At 58.0% G+C, this 16,225-nt stretch overlaps 1 protein-coding gene across 1 annotated transcript; it reads left to right on the forward strand.

Moving 5' to 3' along the window:
* The first annotated feature begins 1,029 nt into the window (after positions 1 to 1,029).
* Positions 1,030 to 9,746, forward strand: STX4 (syntaxin 4). Its single transcript, XM_054026281.1, has 11 exons — positions 1,030 to 1,109; positions 3,831 to 3,941; positions 4,144 to 4,243; positions 5,057 to 5,131; positions 5,276 to 5,346; positions 5,425 to 5,533; positions 6,781 to 6,857; positions 6,966 to 7,103; positions 7,479 to 7,589; positions 7,853 to 7,990; positions 8,111 to 9,746. Exons 1-10 carry the CDS (start codon positions 1,074 to 1,076, stop codon positions 7,934 to 7,936), a joined length of 912 nt encoding a protein of 303 aa, XP_053882256.1. The 5' UTR covers positions 1,030 to 1,073; the 3' UTR covers positions 7,937 to 7,990; positions 8,111 to 9,746.
* Positions 9,747 to 16,225: the final 6,479 nt, after the last annotated feature.

Here is a 16,225-nt window from a genome sequence, read left to right on the forward strand (position 1 = left end):
CTGCCGTAAGGAAGGCATCACAGATCCTGTAATTAATGCACGGGATTTTGAGTCAGGACTCCTGGGTTTTATCCCTAGCTCTGCCACTGACTCCCTGTTTGACCCGTGCCAAATCTACTAAGTACTACCATAATACACCTAATAATGTTCATCAACTCATTGGGTATGTGCAATATTGATAGGTGGATTTTCCCAGACCAGCACCACCTTGTCTCACTCTAGATCAGAGTCATTATCCCCACTTTACAGAAGGGGAAACTGAGGCACGGGGAGAGGAAGTGACTTGCCCAAGGTAACACAGAAGGCCAGTGGTAGAGCTGGGAAAAGAGCCCAGGTTTCCTGAGTCCAAGTCTAGTGCTCTCCCCACTAGGCCACTTCACAAATTTGTGTGTCTTCCTTGGTCTGGGGTCAGGCTAATTGTCTCTGTATTGATCCACTTTCAGTGTACGGGGAAAGGCCCCACATCCCATTCTCCCCCCTCCCTGAGCCAGCCAGCCCGCCCGCCCGCTGCCCTGGAGTTGACAGGGTGACGCTCTGGTCTCTCTTGACTTGGTCAACTCTATGGTAGGTCTCTCTGGGGCTGTGCGTGTCACTATGGGGTGGGGCTGCACGCTCTAGTTTGGGGGCCATATCAGCGGCTGAGCGGAGCGGGGACACAGAGATCTGGGAGGACCAGAGGCGAAGGGACTGTCTGTCCGCCCCTGGATCTTTATGGTGTCCCTCGGGCGGGCAACCGCGCCAGCAGAGCTAAGGGCACGGCGACGTGTAGCTGAGCCCGCAGGGAAACTTCCGGTCAGGGCAGAGCAACTTCCGGGGCGGAGACTCCGGGGCATGGGGCGATATCCGGTCGGGGCGATCTAACTTCCGGTCGCGGCGCTTCCCTCCTTGGGGTCATCGACTTCCGGTCCTCCCGCCGCCCCTGCAGGGCTGGTGCCAGACACGCAACAGGGCACCTTCCGCTCGGGGCGGAGTTACTTCCGGTGCGGCTCGCGGGGAGGTGCCAAACGCATGCGCAGAGCGGCGCGGGAGAGTTCCATCTGGGGCGGGCTGAAGGGGCGGGGCTGCGGCTGGGAATGACCATGAGGGATCGAACGCAGGAACTCAGAGAGGTGAGAGCCCCCCCCCCGGCTGTTCCCTACAGGGAACCCCCTCCCCCCGCTCCCCTCCCTCCTGGGCTGTTCCCCCCAGCGAGCCCCCTCTGCTCCTCCCGCTCCCGCGGGCTGTTCCCCTCCCCGGTCCCCTCCCCCCGGGCTGTTCCCCCCGGGAGTTCCCCTCCCTGGCCCCTCCTCCCAGGCTGTTCCCCCCTCTGGTTCCCTCCCCCCGGGCTCTTCCCCCCTCCAGGGAGTTCCCCTCCCCCCAGGCTGATCCCCCCCCCCCCCTGGTTACCTCCACCCTCTGCTCCCCCCTCCCCCAGGCTGTTCCCCCTGGGAGTCCCTCCCCCCATTCCCTGCCCCACTGCTCCGCCCACTCACCCCTGGGCTCTTCCCCCCTCTGGTTCCCTCCTCCCTCTGCTCCACCCATTCACCCCCGGGCTCTTCCCCCACAGGGAGTTCCCCTCCCCCCCCCCCAGGCTGTTCCTCTCCCCTGTGGTTCCCTCCTCCCTCTGCTCCCCCTGTACCCTAGGCTGTTCCCCCTGGGAGTCCCTGCCCCCCATTTCCCCCCCCCCCCCCGCTCCCCCATTCATCCCCAGGCCTTCTCGCCCCCCCCCCGGGAATTCCCGTCCCCTCCCCCCAGGCTGTTCCCCTCCTCTGGTTCCCTCTCCGCTGGGCTGTTGTCCCCAGGGAGGTCCCTCCCTCCTCCGCTCTTTCCCCAGCCCCGTCTCCCTCTGTCCGTGCCCCTCACTCTGGTATCTGGCCTTCTGGGTTGCCTGTCTTTGGGAGAGATATGACACCCCCACCCCCCCCCCCGTAGAGCAGGCGAAGGGTTAATGTCTCTCCATGGAGTCGGTGTCCAGGGGGAGCTCCCTCCCCAGCCCCCACCAAACCCTGGAGATGCCCCGTGGCGCTGGGCGCTGCACAGACCCCCTCTCTTCCAACCAAAATCTGGGCCTCCGTTGCGCCAGGCGCTGCATAGACATGGAAAGAGGTAGTCCCCACCCTGAAAAGCTCACTGTCCGAACAGACAAAGGCAGGATCATTCTCCCCATTTTACACACGGGGAGACTGAGGCCCAAAGACGCAGTCCCGTGTCCAAATCGCACAGAGCATCTGCGACAGAGCCAGGGAGCCTACACTGATTGCAAGGGGAGAGCGCCCCCGCTGAGCTCCCCAGCTGCTGCGTTAATGGTTTTAGCATAGCTGGGGTTAGAGGGAGTGGGGATGGGGCCAGGACATGGACCTGGAGCCAGTGAATTGATGGCATGAGGATTGGTGTGGGGGAGAGGGAATAGGAGGAGCAAAGAGAAGGTTGGGGAGAGGGCACAGATATTGGGCAGGGAGATTGGGGCTGAGGCGCGTCCAGTGGAAGAGGGGCAGAGTGGGTGGCGGGGAGTAGCCCAGTGATTAGGGTATGTACCAGGGATGTGGGAAACCCAGGTTCAAGTCTCTGCTTTGTCCCTGCTAGGGTTGTGAGTTCAATCCTTGAGGGGGCCATTTAGGGATCTGGGGCAAAAATCTGTCTGGGGATTGGTCCTGCTTTGAGCAGGGGGTTGGACTAGATGACCTCCTGAGGTCCCTTCCAACCCTGATATTCTATGATTGGGGTGGAGCACATATAGTGGGGGAGTGTGGAAAGTGTTGGGCACTGGGTCAGGGTGGATTTGATTTAAATCACTAGTCAGGAAGACTCGATTTAATCATGGATTTCTACATACAAGTGCATTCTTGTTGGTAGTTATAACCTCAATACTTATTCTTCACAACTCCGAGATAGATGAGACCCAAACTGGGTCTCTCTTACGGCCTGCTGCCATTATAGGTTTTCCCTTCTAGAGAAAGAATGGTATGGTAGGTCTCAAATCAATGAAGGCTACACTCAGAAAGACCTCAAGACTTCTGGAATATGCTGCTCAAACAGTTTCACTTTTGTTTCTGCTGCCTGTCCCTCCCTTCTCACATTTATCTCCAGACTTCTTCTCCTTGTCCAGATCTATTCCGCCCCCAACAATCTTCTATTCATTGAACTTTCTGAAACTTTGCACTTTTAGAGAGAGGTAAGAGATTGACTCTGTGTACACACATTTGCAGAGGGACAATAAGGTTGAGGTCTGTTATGTCTCGCCTCTATATATTATTTATTTATTTAAAATCATTTTTGCTGTTAACAAGCCTGTTACCTCTGGAGACGTAAATCCACAGTTTGAGAACTGCAAAACTAAGCATCTCTGCTGGTATCTTCTAGACTGAGCACTGCGTCCCATTGGGTAGATAGAAAGATTAACCCAAATAATCTCTACAGAAGCCCGTGGAACCCCATAAGATTGGATCCCTAATCCATGAACTATTGGAACTCATTTACAAAACTTCTCTTAAACATGACATGAATATATTGTCTCCTACTATAGAATTAGAATTTATAATCCCTATTCCATGATGAGACATTATAGCTCAAAGATGTATCTTAATTAAAACTATCTTTAGATAGGTTTTTTCCTCAAGAAGTATTTTATCAAAAAAATTCAATTTAAATTAAAAAAAAATCATTAATTTTTATCCACCCTGATTGGGTTGGGGGTGTGTGTGTGGAAGGGCAGGGGTTGGGGTGGGGTGTTGATAGGGGCTGGGGCAGGAAGAAGGGGAGGGGGAGCAGAGGGGGATGGGTGAGGTGTGAAGGATGGAGCTGGCTGCAGAGTGGGGGTCTGTGTATGGTGCCTGATGTCCCCCTCCCCACAGGATGATGGGAGCTCAGACAGTGAGGAGGCCGAGCGGATGGTCCTGGTCGTGAAGCCAGGATCGGCCAAGTTCAAGGATGAAGGGGAGCCGGAGGACGAGTTCTTCCAGACGGTAACACAACCTCTGTGCTCCAGAGGGCATCGACTTCAGTACAGTCCCAGAGTGGGGGACTGGCTGGCCCAGAGGGGTGGGGAATGGGACACGGGGCCTTTCCCCTCTAGGGGGCGCTGGCTCTGATCCATCACCAGGGCACGGGAGTGGCTGCTCTGGGCTGCGGGGTGGTCTCATCTCTGTCTATTTTCCGCTCCTGCAGGCCCGGGGGATCCGTGAGGCGCTGAAGACCCTGGAGGGGAAGGTGAAGGATCTGGAAAAGCATCAGACCACGATTCTGGCCACCCCGCTGCCGGAGGACAGTAAGCTTGGGGGGGAGGGGTGCACGGCTGGGGTGCAGGAATCCTTCCAGCCCCCATGTGGCTTGTAACATGGCATCATGCATGGCGTGTGCCAAGTTCTGGGTCCCTGTGGCAGGGTTGGGTTGGGAGAGAGGGGCATGGTTTGTGGGTCCCCTGCAGAGTGGGGGTGGTCTGGGTTGGGGCAGGGGGGGTCCCAGGGAGGAGTATGGGGCAGTGTTGGGAAGGGAGGGCTTTCGGGAGGAAGTGTGGGGCAGGGTTAGGAAGCTGGAGGTGAGGTGGGGTATTGTGGGGGTCTGGTTGAGTGGAGGGGGAAGAGGGGAACTGGGAGGGTGGGTTGGGGAGGATGGGAAAGGGGCTTTGGGGAAGTTTGAGAGGGGAACACAAGGGGAGATGTGGAGGGGCATGTGACCAGGCTTATGGGGCGGTCTGCGGGCATAGGGAATCTGGGGGTGGTGGTGGAACATGAGGCGATGTATGGAGAAGGTCTGGAAAAGGTATGGTTGGCATGGGGGGTGGTGTGCGGGGAGCAGTTTGGTGGGTGGAATATGTGGGGTGGTCGGGGGGAGGGAATAGGTGGGGTAGGCGAAGGGGGGCTCTTTGGGTAGCATTGGGGAGTGGAGGGCTTTGCCTAGATCATTCTTGGGGAGGGGGCTCTTGAACTTCCCCTCAGGAGTGGATGGGTCTAGGCTTGGCTTAAGGACCCCTTAAAGATCTGGGGATGGGGTTGGGATTGTCCCTGGGCGGGTGGGGGGCTCGGCTGACATCTGACATCTCTGCCCCCCCCCCCCACACACACACACAAATCTGCCCCAGGCATGAAGCGAGATCTGCAGAGACTGCGTGAGGAGATCAAGGACCTGGCCAAAGACATTCGGAGCCGCCTGAAAAGTGAGTGAGATTGGGGGGGCTGGGAGCCCAGACTCCTGGGTTCTGTCCCCAGCTCTGGGAGGGGAGTGGAGTGGAGGTGGGGTGGGGGCAGGGCTGGAAACCCGGATTCCTGGGTTCTCTCCATCAACTCCAGTCTCTCCCCAGCCATCGAGCCCAAGAAGGGTGAGGAGGACGAAAACAGAAACGCCATCAACACCCGGATGAAGAGAACCCAGGTGAGGGGTGTGTGAAGGGGGGGGGGGAGTGTGTCTGGGCCCAGGAGCCGCGATTAACCCCCTCCTCCCCGTTCCCAGCACGGCATCCTGTCCCAGCAGTTCCTGGAGCTGATCAACAAGTGCAACAGCATCCAGTCGCAGTACCGGGACCGCAACGTGGAGCGAATCCACCGGCAGCTGCAGATCAGTGAGTGCCGGCTCTGGGCCTAGCCTGGGGGCTTTCCCTCCGTCCCCCCGGATCCTGCCCCTAGGACGGTCTAGAGCCATAGATCCTGCCTCACGGCCAGTCCAGAACATCACCCTGGACTCTGGATTGGTCAAGGGGTCCTGCCCCTCTGACCGAGCAGATCCCCGACTGGAATTCTGCGTTGGCCAGACAGTCCTGCCCCCAATCCCTAGGGAGGGGCCTGGGATGTAACCTGTAGAGTGAACGTGCCCCTTTAGTGGCTCATCGATATGGGTTAATTGCCTACTGCTGCTGCCAGCCAATGGAGCACCTCCTTTAGGTCTGCAGCAAGGATAACAGCCAGGGGGGATGGAATTCATGGGTCAAATCCATGCAGGGCAATCGGTGGTTGATAAACCTGTTCCAATGACCTTGGGGAGGCCAGGGTTGGAGCAGGGGGGCTGGGAGCCAGGATTCCTGGGTTCTCTCCCCAAATCTGGGAAGGGTGTAGGGTCAAGTGGATTAGAGCAGGGGGGCTGGGAGCCAGGATTCCTGGGTTCTATCACCAGATTCTAAGGGCAGTGGGGTCTGGTGGGTGAGAGCGGGGGGAAGGGGAGAGGGAGGCTGGGAGTCGAGACTCCTGGGTTCTATCTCTGGCCCTGGGAGGGGAGTGGGGTCAAGTGGGTTAGAGCAGAGGGGGCTGGGAGCCAGGACTCCTGGGTTCTCCTTGGGAGGGGAGTGGGGTCTGTTGACAGATCTCTCATCCAAGCATTGACCCAGCCAGGACCTTGCTCGGCGCGTATCTTCTCAGACAGCAAGCGTCCTTTTCAAACCCGGACAACCCTGCACTACGCCTTGCTCGGGGTGGGGCCATGTTCGTCAGGCGCTGCCGTGTGGGAATTCAACGCGCTGAGACCTGAGGATGGGGCCTATTTTGGCTGGGTGTGTTTGGGGAAAATCTCGGAACTGTCCGGGCTGATTTTTCAGCTCCGTTTGCCCTAAGATCGCCAGATACGCTCACCTTTCCACATGTCATTTGTCAGGGCTGAACTCCCAAGGGTCTGAGCTTCCGAGGGTAGCTTAACAAGATCACAAGCCGCCAGTGTCTTTATCCGTTCTGTCATGGGGCAAGAGCACTGCAGGACTGGCCCCTGATAGAGCCATTGGGCTTAGGGGTCGGGTTGCATCACTAGACCCGGGTCAGGAGAGGGGAGCGGGGTCTAGTGAGTAAGGAAGGGAGCCGACCCAGCCCCTTACTCTCTCGGCAGCCGGCGGAGGCGTGGTGTCAGACGAAGAGCTGGAGCAGATGCTGGAGAGTGGCCAGACGGAGGTGTTTGTCTCTAACGTGAGTGCCAGGGATGGGTGTGCGTGTGTGTGTGGGAACGATTGGGGGGGGGCGGGGTCTGTCCAGGCCAGGCTGGGGTATTGACCCCCCCTTCCCCTCCCCCGGCAGATCATGAAGGACACGCGTGTGACCAAGCAGGCGCTGAATGAGATCGAGACCCGGCATGACGAGATCCTCAAGCTGGAGCGTAGCATCCAGGAGCTGCACGATATGTTCACCTACCTCGCCATCGAGGTGGAGCTGCAGGTATGGGGGGGCCCAGAACCCTCCCCCCTCCCGGGGGCACAGCTTTCCCTCTTCTGGGCAGCTGGCTCCTTCCCGTGGGCCCATCTCTCCTGCCAGCCACCACTTCCACTTGCCCGCTCTAGCCAATATTCACTTCCTGTTTTAGGCAGGGCCACTTCCTGTGTGCCCTGCCCCGCACTGCCAATGGCCACTTCCTGTGTGGGGAAGGGCCGCTTCCTGTAGGTGCTGCCCCATTCCTCCCATAGCCCTGTCCATCTCCCCTTCGTTTCAGCTCGACCGCCTCATGCTTCCCTGTCTCTCACCCTTGTTCCCTGTTCCCCGAATCCTGGACCAGCGGAGGGTATCACAACTACCTCCTTCTCCCCTGGGCTGTAGGGGGAGATGATCGACCGGATTGAGAAGAACATCCTGGACTCGGAGGATTACGTCAAGAAGGGACACGTCCATCTCAGCTCGGCCAGGGAGAGCCAGAAGAAAGCCCGCAAGGTGGGTCCCCTGATGTTCCCTTCCCGCCCTACTGAGCAAACCAGTCTTACCCCCCGACCCCTGGCTTAGCAGCCGGATCAGAACCAGTGCCCCTCCAGGAGAAAGGACCCACATCCCACTTTCTGTAACACCTCACTGTTGACTGGGAGCCAGGACTCCTGGGTTCTTTTGCTGGCTCTGGGAGGGGAGTGGGGTCTAGTGGGTTAAGCTGTGGAAGGTGGGAAGCCTGCTAACACTTTCCCCTTCTGTGCGTGGCTCGGCAGAAGAAGTTCATGATCATCATCTGCCTTTCGGTCGCCGTCGTCATCGTTGTGATTATCATCGGAGTGGCCATCACCACCGGCTAGTCCTGCGTCCAGTTTCCACCCCCTCTCCCCCTGCTGTGGGGCTGGGGCTTTCTGGTAAGTACCGTGGGGCGTAGTCACCCCTCAGCACGCACCACTGGTGTAGATATGGGGGAGGCTGGGGCTGGGTAGGCCCATATTGAGTTTGTAACCCCAGCTATATTCTCGGCCTTTCAGGATTCGTGAACAGGGCCCTGTCTTCCAGCAGAACCACTGCCCCCTGCTGGGAGGTTTATGCACTGACGGCCGGAGCGAACACCGGGTTTAAATCCTGCTTTTTAAGCACTAGCCAGCCCCCTCCCGTCCAGAATGGTTTCTATGAACTCCTCGCATCTCTTGCCTTCGGGGTTGGGGTGAGATCCGCCCTGAAGAGCCTCTGATTTTCTGAGATCTGTGAATTTGTGGCATTTTGAGCTGACGGTTCATCCTCCATGTCACTTCCTGTGGCTCTGTCCCTCCCCTTTGAGCCTCTTCCTGTTTTGGGCAGTGCCACTTTGCGTGGCAAAGCCCCTCACACTAGCATTAACTTCATGCACTGAGCAAGTCAACTTCTTCTAAGCCCACTTCTACCTGGCCAAGCCCACTTCCTGTTTCATCACCCCTCCTGCCAGTATCTACTTCCTGTTTTGGGAAAATCAGCTTCCTGTAGGCCCCGCCTCTTGCTCTCGGTCTCTACTTCCTGTTACAGTAATGCCAACTTCCTTTTTGTGTCCCGGCCCCTCCCCTCCGGCATCAATGTCCTGTCTCGGGCGGGCCTGCTCTCTGTGGTATGGTCCGTACCCCGCCCCCCTCGCCAGCTGTGCCCACTTCCTGTCTCATGGTGCCACTTCCTGTGTACCTGCTGCTCTCCCCAACTCCCCTCCTCAGGGTGGGGGACTCCATGCCCCAGTTAGGGTATTGGGGCGTCCCAGGCCCATGGGTCGCTGTTTGCTGGGGAGGAGGGGTGCCCTCCGATCTCCCCCGCTCACAGTGCCCCATCACTGCCTTAACAGGAGGTTCCCTCTAGGGGGCAGGGTGGGGTCGGTCTCTGTTCATACTGCCAGTGAGATATGTGCCAATGCAGCACGGTGGCTTTTCTGGGGTAGGCCTCCTGTCCCCCCCAGCGAGTCAGGACTCCTGGGTTCTCTCCCCAGCTCCGAGGGGAGGCCGACCTCCCCATGTCTCTTGTGCCTTAACCCCCCGGGGCTCAGTATTTAATCATGATCCCATTCAAACCCCGTGTCCCCCCGTCAATTGACCCTCTCCATCCCCCAGCCGACTGGCAGGAGGGGCGCCATTCCACGTGGCCCACTGCTGGCACCTTTGCTCTGCACCCCCCTGCGCCTGCTTCCCCCCCACTCCCATCAGCCCCTGCTCCACTGCTGTCCTTGGCGCCTCTCCTCCATCACCCTCCCCATCAGCCCCCAGCCTTAGCACGGCCTTTCACACTGCTTGCGTCATACCAAGTGGGGGCCTCACCCCCAGGCCTTGGCTGCCCCTTGGCCCACCCCACCCCCTCATACCCCACCCCCTGATCCGTGCGGATGGGGGGGTGTCAACTGACCCAACCCCCCACGACAAGCCAGGGAAGGGTTTCTGACCTCCTTGCCCCTCCGCCAAGCCAAGCTGGGTCTGACTGACGGAAGCATGAGCCAGATTTTAGCTCTCCCCATTAACCAGGCAGAGGATCAGGACGCCTGGGTTCTTGCCCCAGCTCTTTGTTTTAATTCTTAACCTCTAAACTGCAATGTGGAGTGACATTTCCCGGTTGCCTTGGCGATTGAATGTAACGTGGCCTGACTTGTATTTTGTAATAAAAAGGATAAACAAAGCACTTTTTAAAATGTCCCGTGTCTTGCAAAAGGTTTGATTCTCGTGCGATCGGTGTATGTGCCTCTGTGTGCAAAGATTGTCCCCCAGCTGCCCTGCCCCAGAAGCGGCTGCATCTCAGCGCCGGGCGAACCCTCCTGGTGCAACGTCACCCCACACCTGTTCCCCAGCTGCCCCTCCCCAGAGGTGGAAGCATCTCAGTGCTTGGTGGGTACTCCGGGGTCATTGCTCACTGATGTAACCTGAAACATCCATTCAATGTGCAACGGCAGTGAAAAAAGCAAACAGAATGCTGGGAATAATTAAGAAAGGGATAGATAAAGAACAGAAAATATCATCTTGCCTCCTTATAAATCCATGGTACGTCCACATCTTGAATACTGTGTGCAGATGTGATCGCCCCGTCTCAAAGCAGATATATTGGAAAAGGTTCAGAAAAGAGCAACAAAACTGATGAGGAGTATGGAACGGCTTCTGTATGAGGAGAGATTAATAAGACTGGGACTTTTCAGCTTGGAAAAGAGACGGCTAAGGGGAGATATGATTGAGGTCTATAAAATCATGACTGGTGTACAGAAAGTACATAAGAAAGTGTTTACTCCTCATAATACAAAAACTAGGGGTCACCAAATGAAATTAATAGGCAGCAAGTTTAAAAGAAAAGGAAGTACTGTATTTCTTCACACAACGCACAGTCCACCTGTGGAACTCCTTGCCAGAGGATGTTGTGAAGGCCAAGACCATAACGGTTCAAAAAAATAAGTACATAAATTCATGAAAGATCGGGCCATCAATGGCTATTAGCCAGGATGGGCAGGGATGGTGTCTCTAGCCTCTGTTTGCCAGAAGCTGGGAATGGGCAACAGGGGATGGATCACTTGAGGATTCCCTGTTCTGTTCATTCCCTCTGGGGCACCTGGCACTGGCCACTGCCAGAAGACAGGACACTGGGCTAGATGGACCTTTGGCCTGACCCAGTAGGGCCGTTCTTATGTTCTTAAAGTGCCTGCTGTAGTACAGTGCCCACCAGTAGGGGGCGATGTTTCTCCATGTATCTTCAGTCCACCTGAGCGTCTCCTTTCACAACCGTTCCTTCTGTATGTGCAGTAGGCTTGCTCAGGAGTCTAGGAAGTGGTTCTCACAACACACGTTTTTGATGGCCTCAGAGCGCTGACACCAACTTCTGCTGGTGGCCGCTCTGACCCTGCTTTTGTATAATTCTTAATTAACTGTAGGGAAAACAAACAAATGTGCACAGATACACGTCTGAACCATTGTCATTTATTTATGTAGGGTCTCTCTTTTGCAAACTCAATAATGAAATTAATGTACAGCTGTATTTTGGTGTCCTTGGCCCTTGCTGCCTCCCTCCTGCCCTGACGGATCACCTGGAGCCTGATGCTTCCCCCTGATTGCCGTGAGCTCCCTTCTGTGCCCTTTGACCATGGCGCCCAATAAAGTTGGCCCTGCTGAAACCCAGAGCTGGAGCCCTACGGCTGGATCCGGGGGAAGGGGACGAAGCCCAGAGCCCAATAGCTGGCAGGGGGAGGCAGGAACCCACTGCCAGAGCCCTAAGGCCGAAGCAGGAGGGTTAAGACCACCCCTGGAACCGCGCAGCTGGAGGGGGTGGGGGAATTAATGTCTGCCAGCGGAGACTCTGGCTGAAGCAGGAGAGGGGGGCTGAAGCCAGACAGGAAGTGCTGAGCCCTGCCCCCACAGCCCTTGGGTGCTGCAGGGAGGGGGTGCTGCTTTGCCCTCTCCCCCATATCTGCCCAGGTGTCTGTCATGGCTGCAGGAAAAAAAACGTGGTGGATGCATTTGAGAAACACTGGTCTACGAAGACTGTGATCCCCTCCCAGAGCTGGGGATAGAACCCAGGAATCCTGGCTTCCAGCCCCCCTACTTCTAACCCTCCTGATCCCGCTCCCTTCCCGGAGCCGGGGAGAGAACCTGCGCTGGGGTTGGGGATCTTGGAATCCCGGCTAGAACCAGGCAAAAATGTTCACCAAAAATTGCAGATTCAAGTTGATGGAGAAATTTTGTGAATTTGTGTCAATTTCAGCAAATTGTTTGTGTCTCTCCCCACCCCTCATGGTCAAGAAAATTGAAATGTTTTGAAATGTCAATTCCGATCACCATCTCCTATTTTATTTTTTTTGCCCCCCCCCCCCCCCCAAATCAAAGCGTTTCATTCGACCCACATGATTCTCCTCTCCCCGCGCCCCCCCCCCCCCCCCCGAGTTTTTGGCCCAGCCAGCCAACTGAAAAAAAACCCAGTTTTTCTTATCGCTCCCATCATTCAGATGGAGGAGGATTGAGTGTAGAGAACAGCGTTTCTCAAACTTTTGGACTGGTGACCCCTTTCACACAGCAAGCCTTTGTGTGTGACTTCCCTTATAAATATATACAAACTTTTCAAAATTTAACACCATTAAAAATGCTGGAGGCAAACTGGGATTTGGGATGGAGGCTGACAACTCACAACCCCCCCCCATGTAATAACCTCACGACCCCCTGAGGGGTCCTGACCCCCAGTTTGAGAACCCCCGGTATAGAAGGATCTGGGGGTGATAGTGGATCACAAATTGAATGAGAGTCGAGTGTGATGCACTTGCGAACAAGGCTAATATCACTGGGATGTATTAACAGGAGGCTTGGATGTAAGACACGGGAGGTGATTGTCCCACTCTAGTCGGCACTGGGGAGGCCTCAGCTGGAGGACTGTGTCCAGTTCTGTGTGCCGCACGGTAGGAAAAATGGGGGCAAATGGGAGCGAATCCAGAGGAGAGCAACAAAAATGAACAAAGGATTTAGAAAACTTGATCTAGGAGGAAAGATTTAAAAAAAAAATCTGGCCCTGTTTAGCCTTGAGAAAAGAAGGGCTGTGGAGGACCTGTGAACAGTCTTCAAAGTTGTTCAGGGCTGTTACGAAGAGGACGAGGATCAGTTGTTCTCCGTGTCCACCGATGATATGCCCAGAAGTAATGGGCTTCACCTGAAGCCAGGGAGATTTAGGGTAGATAGCAGGAAAAACTGGGATCGGCAGTGAAAAGGCCCCTTCCCTGCATTCCCACCTGGCTGTCGCCTGTAGGGCCCTGTCTTCTCCCCGTAGGCCCAGCAAGGTCCCATAAGGATTTATGAACCCAGCTCTGCCATGATCCCTCCCTCATGGAGACAGAAGCCCAGTTAGAAGCAGGGAGCTCGGAGCTCAGGCAAGCTCCACAAGCTCTGTCACCTGATAGGCACCCCCAAAAACCAACTGTTATTATTTAACTGGTGGGCATCCCTAGAAGATCCCATGTGGGCCAGGTGCTGGGGCCAGCAGACACCCCCATTGCTCCTCCAACAGCTGCAGCCGTGGCAAGGTTTAGCCGTAAATCGCTCTGCCAAATATTACCCTTTTCACCCACTGAATCTCGGCACGTATCCAGATCCTTCATTTTTTGCCTAGCTTCGGTACGGGTGGCCATGGCTGAGTGAGCCATCCGTAGTCTCCTCCTCGTGGCCCTGGCAGCGCCACCTGGCTCAGAGATCCCACTTCCCCAAGGAGAATGGGAACGAATGGACCAAAATTGGTGGGTCGGAAACGATCCTGATTGGTGGACAAAAGCAGGAGGGGGAGGGGCTATTCCGGCACCCCCTCCTTTTGGGGAGCACTTGTGGGAGGGGATGAAGGGAGCCGGGTGGACAGATGGGAGCCATTGGCACCATCTCTTGGGCGGCACCATCTCCTGGGCTCCACCATGACGTCATTGGGTCTTCAGTGTCCTGGGCCTAGGAGCTGAGCTGGGATCAGGCCAGATGGGGGAACCCAGGTGATGTTGCCACCTCTGCTGGCTCCGGCTAAATTCCAAATCAGAGCCCTTGGCATGGCGGGGTGGGAGGGGGATGGGGGGGCACACAGAGCCCCTGGCATGGGGGGAGGGAGAACGGGGAGCCCACAGAGCCCCTGGCATGGATGGGGAATGGGGGGCACGCAGAGCCCCTGGCATGGGGGGGAGCTGGGAGGGGGCACAGAGGGCCCTGGTGCTGGTGCAATGAGCTCAAATGCCAGCAGCACCGAAGGGCGCGACCCCTAGTTTAATGCTTTATGTAAGGGGACTCTTGCCCCCTTACTAACACTCAGTGGGGGTGTTTTGGTGGCTGCTAAAGGGGAGGGGTCGATGGGAAATCGGGAGCCTGAGACTGACAGTTCCCAGGGGCAATGGGGAGAGGCCAATGCTCCAGGTCAGCCTGATTGACAGGGCGGGCAGGCTAATCAGGGAGTCAGGAGGGCAGGGGGGTCCCGTCCTCTGTATGAACTGGAATGGCCTGGGTCAGACAGAGATAGGGTTACCATATTTTGTGCCTCCAAATGGAGGACACTCCATGGGGCCCCGGCCCCGCCCCCAGCCCCGCCCCCGCCCCCGCCCCAACTCCGCCCCCGCCCCAAAGTCTCCGCCCCCTCCCCTGCTTCCCGCGAACATTTAATTCACGGGAAGCCTGAAGCAGGTAAGGGGGAGTGTGGGGGGAGGAGGCGCGGCCCAGGCTGGCCCCCCGGCGTTTCCAGCCTGGGTCGGCTCGGGCCCTGGGGTGGGGGTGCCGACCCCGGCCCCCGGCCCGCCCAGCACTGCTGGCCCCCGGCGGCCCGGCGCACCCCCCGGCGGCCCGGCCCCGCGACCCCGGCCCCGCGGCCCCAGCTCCGTGACCCCGGACCGGCTCCCGGCCCCGCGGTCCTGCGGCCCAGCGCACCCCCCCCGCTACCCTGGAGCGGCCCCGCGGCCCCGCGCACTCCCCGGCGGCCTGGCCCGGCTCCCGGCCCCGCGGCCCAGCGCACCCCCCGCTACCCTAGACCGGCTCCCGGCCCCGCGCACCCCCCGGCGGCCCGGACCGGCTCCCGGCCCCGCGCACCCCCCGCTACCCCGGACCGGCTCCCGGCCCCGTGGCCCAGCGCACCGGCCCGGACCCCGGCCCGGCACCCCGGCCCCGCGACCCCGGCCCCGCACCGGCCCCGGCCAAGCCCTCCCTCCCTCCCTCCCGATTTTCCCGGACATGCCCGGCTTTTGGGGATTTCCCCCCGGACGGGGATTTGAGCCCCCAAAAGCCAGACATGTCCGGGAAAATCCGGACGTATGGTAACCCTAGACAGAGAGGGGCCGAGCTAAGGAGAGAGCAGGGGCCCGAGCTGGGCTGGGGGCAGGGCCGGGCCAGACAAGCAGCCCAGGGGGCTGGAGGTGGAGCAGCAGCAGCAGCCGGGCTGAGGCCGAGTGGGGCTGGAGCCGGGGCTGGGGCTGGAGCTGGAGCTGTCCAGAGCCGGGTGCGGTCAGCAGCTGGGGAGAGTGAGGGGGACCCTGGGCAGTGGGCCCAGCACAGGGAGACGCCTCAGCCAAGAGGCTCTGCAGGCCAGACTTGGGGGGGATCGTAACCCCGACCGGGCAGGGGCGACGCTGGGAAGAAGGGTCCTGCACCTAGAGCCTGAGAGCGTGTGGCCACCGGCCGAGCAAGTGTCCGACCCGCAGCGTCCCCGCAGCATGGCTGGGGCCTGAGAAGGAGCCTGGGACCTACAAGGAACAGCCTGTGACCTGCCCTGAGGTTCCAGAGACACTGGTTGTGATGTTCCCGGCCACAGAGCGGGGTGACGTGTTTCCTTTAACCTTTCCCATTTTTCCTTATTCCTTTTTAAAATTAATTGTTAATTAAACGACTGGTATTTGCTTTAAATTGTATGAAATGATCAATGGGTCAGGGAGGTGCCTAGTGCAGAGAGAGCACCCCGGAGTGGGGACACCCTAGCCCCTGTCCTGGGTGACCACAGCAGGGTTGGGGGTCGAGCCCCCCAGGAATCCTGGGCCCAGCCTTGTCGGGGTTACGAGGACTCTGCCAGACAGGAGAGTGGAAGGGGAGCCCTCAAGGGCAGGGAGGTCTCTGGGTAAAGGAAGTGGGAGCGAGGACTCAGATCCTTTCGCTAGCCCACTTCACCGGGGTAGTGCAGATGCCAGGAAAGTTCCCCACAATAGCGGGACCATTCCCCCGCTTACATTTTCAAGGGCTAAGCCGGGTCGGGAGATTCCCAGCCACCAGGGCGGCGCCAGAGCAGCAGTGAGTGGGGCCCCAAGAGGCAGGGGGGGCGTTCCCGAGAGGAGGCACCAGGGGGCGCCAGATGTGGGCAAGTCCACCTATAACAGGGGTTCTCAAACTGGGGGTCAGGACCCCTCAGGGGGTTGGGAGGTTATTACATGGGGGGGGGGGGGTTACGAGCTGTCAGCCTCCACCCCAAACCCTGCTTTGCCACCAGCATTTATAATAGCGTTCAATATGAAAAAGTGTTTTTAATTTGTAAGGGGGGGTGGCACTCCGAGGCTAGCTGTGTGGAAGAGGGTACAGTACAAACGTTTGAGACCCACTGCCCTAGAATAAGTGGAATTGGGCAGTTGCTTCTTTTTTTTTTTTTTTTTAAATTGCTTAAATTTTTCGAGAGCGGGGGGGGTTGGGGGCTTGTTTTAT

The sequence above is a fragment of the Malaclemys terrapin genome, chromosome 4 (assembly GCF_027887155.1).
Source record: "Malaclemys terrapin pileata isolate rMalTer1 chromosome 4, rMalTer1.hap1, whole genome shotgun sequence".
In the NCBI taxonomy this organism is placed as follows: Eukaryota; Metazoa; Chordata; order Testudines; family Emydidae; genus Malaclemys; species Malaclemys terrapin.

What these genes read in the sequence shown, in the direction of transcription:
- STX4 (XM_054026281.1), top strand. Translation starts at nt 1,074, where the DNA reads ATGACCATGAGGGATCGAACGCAGGAACTCAGAGAG. An exon ending in CACCCCGCTGCCGGAGGACA is followed by an intron (nt 4,244 to 5,056) that starts GTAAGCTTGGGG and finishes AATCTGCCCCAG; the next exon opens with GCATGAAGCGAGATCTGCAG. An exon ending in CGGAGGTGTTTGTCTCTAAC is followed by an intron (nt 6,858 to 6,965) that starts GTGAGTGCCAGG and finishes CTCCCCCGGCAG; the next exon opens with ATCATGAAGGACACGCGTGT.